This window comes from Vigna radiata, chromosome 7, assembly GCF_000741045.1.
Source record: "Vigna radiata var. radiata cultivar VC1973A chromosome 7, Vradiata_ver6, whole genome shotgun sequence".
Taxonomy (NCBI): Eukaryota; Viridiplantae; Streptophyta; class Magnoliopsida; order Fabales; family Fabaceae; genus Vigna; species Vigna radiata.
Window position 1 is genome coordinate 32816931 of NC_028357.1, and position 3574 is coordinate 32820504.

Here is a 3574-nt window from a genome sequence, read left to right on the forward strand (position 1 = left end):
TTTCCTACCTTCAGAAACCCTAATTTCTCCCTACACAGAAACCCTAGCCACCGCCTAACCCTAATCGCCATCACCACAGTCCCGACCAACCACCATCTTCGCATCTCCTTCACCCTCTCCGTCCAGCAACCACTCAAAAACACCACCCATGACCACCTACCAGCACCTTCATTGAGACCAGAAGTTATGTGAGATCGTAAGGTTTAGGTAAACAAGTGTTCCCGTTATCAACAATCTCAACAAGTTATATTAAACATATATAACAAAATTACAACAATCATAGCACATAATTGAATATACAATTAATGTAATCGATTCTTAATGTTGGTCAAACACATTTAAAAATATGACTGTTATAGCATTTATGACAAGCATAAGTTAGTTTTCAAACATAAGTGACTTAATTGAATACACAAAAAACATGTAATCGATTAAGATTTAACACTTAGAAGAATTTTGAAAACTTTCCTTTCTAAAAACTCATCAAAGTACATTTGAAAAAGATATATGCAAACACACAAGTTTTAATCGATTTACCAACTAATGTAATCGATTCAAAACTAGTTGTTTTGCCACAGTTCAAAAACTAAGTTGTCTCATGACCTTAATTGATTATCACAACACTGTAATCAATTAAGTCATGCAAATATGCTTTTGTGCATGTGATTTTCATATCACAAAAACATACATTTTGTATACAGAGATATAATCACATCACATACATAACAGTATGCACCAATCAACACAATATGTCCATCAAATGTGACAATCACAGTATGTGCATATTACACAGTAAGCATGTACACATTCAACATATAACATAATACAGAAACATTTTGTTGTGACATGACAACATTCATGTGTTTTTGTTGTCAATGTGTTGTCATTATCAAAAATCAACATAACAGGGATTGGGTTCAGCTAACACAGTGCTCCCTTTATCAACAGAGTTAAAGGAGGTGGTCATCCTTCGTGAATCATTCAAAGGAGGTGTTCATCTGTTGTGATTTTTAGGGGAAGTGAATATTATCTATTGGGGTAACAAGAGAGGTGTTTTGAAACCCTTAAACTTGTATTTTTGTGTGATTATAATAGTTTATTGGTTTTGTGATAGTGATAATTAATGTGTCTGTTATTAACAACTAGACGTAGAATGCTTGGAATCTGAATAAGTATAAAACTACTTGTGCAAATTTCTCTTACCCTACGTACCCTCTTTATTGTTGTTGATATTATTTGTTAACTAAATTTTACAAAGAGAGAAGAAAAAAATATTTTCAAAGCACAATAAAGAATTCATCTTGTCTTCTTGATTTTTGTCTAAATACGTGAACTATCAACACCAATAAATATATATATATATATATATATATATATATATATATATATATATATATATATATATATATATATATATATAACTTGACATTAAACATTCAAATTATTTAAACATTATTAAATGATATTATAATGTTTAAAAAGATTATGAACCTATGTAAAAATAACTAAAAATTAAAATTGTTGAATTTATATGTCAGAAATTTGGCGCTCTTGTATATTATGTTGTTACCTCGGATAGTTAACTTTTCAACTATTAACTATTTCAAGATAGTTGACTTCCTTCTTACTACTTGCAATTGTAGTAAACCATAATAATAAGTAGTAATTGATGTGTTGCATCATCGGAAAGGAGGATGGGACAGAATAATTTAGTTTTGAATCTCCATTCATTGCGAACAACAATTCACATAAGTACAAAACATGTTGTTACCTAAGATAACGTCAACATAGAAAATAAATAGCAAAGTGGTGATGTTCGTTGTCTATAAAAAGGCAAGGCACTCATCTTCGGAATACATCCACATTTGCTCTCCCCTTCACCGTATTATAACTTGCCCGAATTCAACAAGCCATGGCCTCTTACCGGTGCACCATGTTTGCTTTTATGATTGCTATTTCCTTTTCAACCATGGACATCACATTAGCATCACCTCGGTCTCTACTCCAACAAGTTCCACCAGTTGGAGTCCCACCTGTACAAGTCCCACCAGTTGGTGTTCCCCCTCTTGTACCAGTTCCACCAGTTGGTGTTCCACCTACAGGAGTTCCACCCATAGGAGTTCCGCCTATAGGAGTCCCACCGATACGAATTTCACCTATAGGAGTTTCACCCATAGGAGTTTCACCCATAGGAGTTCCGCCTATAGAAGTCCCACCGATACGAATTCCAGGAGTTTCACCCATTGGAGTTTCACCTATAGTAGTTTCACCCATAGTAGTTTCACCCATTCAAGTCCCACCGATACAAATTCCACCTGTAGGAGTTCCACCAATTGGAGTCCCACCTATACAAATTCCATCTACACCACTTCCACCTTTGCCTGGAGTTCCACCTTTAAGAGTCCCTCCTTTACCACTTACACCTTTGCCCGGAGTTCCACCTCTAAGAGTCCCTCCTTTACCACTTACACCTTTGCCTGGAGTTCCACCTCTAAGAGTCCCTCCTTCACCACTTACACCTTTGCCTCTGAAATAGACATATTCGCGCACTCTTCCTAATATCCAAGTCCCACCACTTTCATCTCATTCCTTTCTTCACCACCGTCAACCAACATTCTAGTTGGATTTGGATTGGATATTGGGTTCCTGTCATTCGCTGCATATGCTTTGTTTGAATTTCAATAAGTGATTTATATAATGATCGCATAAATGATGTAACTTGTGTGTTGTTTGAATTTCAATTTCCTTTTCTGTTTTCCATTTCTATTTCGCTTTTGAATGTGTATTTCCGTTGCACCTCTGCATTACTTCATGTACTGCATGTGCCTAGAGTCGACAGACTCGTTACTATAGAATGGATATGTTTATCATAAATATTTCTTTCTTCTTATCTTTCCCACGATATCATGTTAGTTAGTAATGCCCTAACTTGCTAAAACAAGATACTAGTAAAGTGGACATTCAAAATTAAATGAATAGTGTTATTTTTTACCACTTTTATAATCTATACACTACCTAATATAATATTAAAGTTATCTAAATTAACAAAATAATTGTTAAATATCATATTATTATACTATTAGAGTAAAAAACAAAATAGGATTTGTAAAAATATTATTACTTGATTTCATCAAATCAGATTACCTTACTACAACCTAAATATATATTATATATCCTTCCCTGTGACAGGTTGATGAGAAAGTTTTATAATATTCAGAAACATTGAATAACTAAACGACTTATTAATATACAAAAATAATATAGATTGCGTAATTATGTTGGAGAGTAAACTCAAAATACAATTATAGAACTATCAAAGCATAACTAATATTTATAAAATTGTCTTTTTTATTTTAAATGAACCTTAGTATATGGCTAAGTATTATTTATATGATGATGCAAACCATCATACATGTATCATTAGAGGGAGTGGAATAAACTTTTGTATTTTCTTACAAATATATAAAATTTAATAAATAAAATTTTAATTCTAACGTGAATATTTCTTGCAATTAATTTTTATTGCTAGAATTCATTATTATAACAAAAGTTACATTAGCGTAATTAATTTTAT

At 32.7% G+C, this 3574-nt stretch overlaps 1 protein-coding gene across 1 annotated transcript; it reads left to right on the plus strand.

Moving 5' to 3' along the window:
• The first annotated feature begins 1863 nt into the window (after positions 1 to 1863).
• On the plus strand, positions 1864 to 2874 carry LOC106767648 (proline-rich extensin-like protein EPR1). The gene has a single exon (XM_014652579.2). The coding sequence runs from the start codon at positions 1913 to 1915 to the stop codon at positions 2534 to 2536; it is 624 nt and encodes a 207-aa protein (XP_014508065.1). The 5' UTR covers positions 1864 to 1912; the 3' UTR covers positions 2537 to 2874.
• Positions 2875 to 3574: the final 700 nt, after the last annotated feature.

Bases quoted from the DNA above. Each gene is read 5' to 3' on its own strand.
- LOC106767648 (XM_014652579.2), top strand. From the start codon at position 1,913: ATGGCCTCTTACCGGTGCACCATGTTTGCTTTTATGATTGCTATTTCC.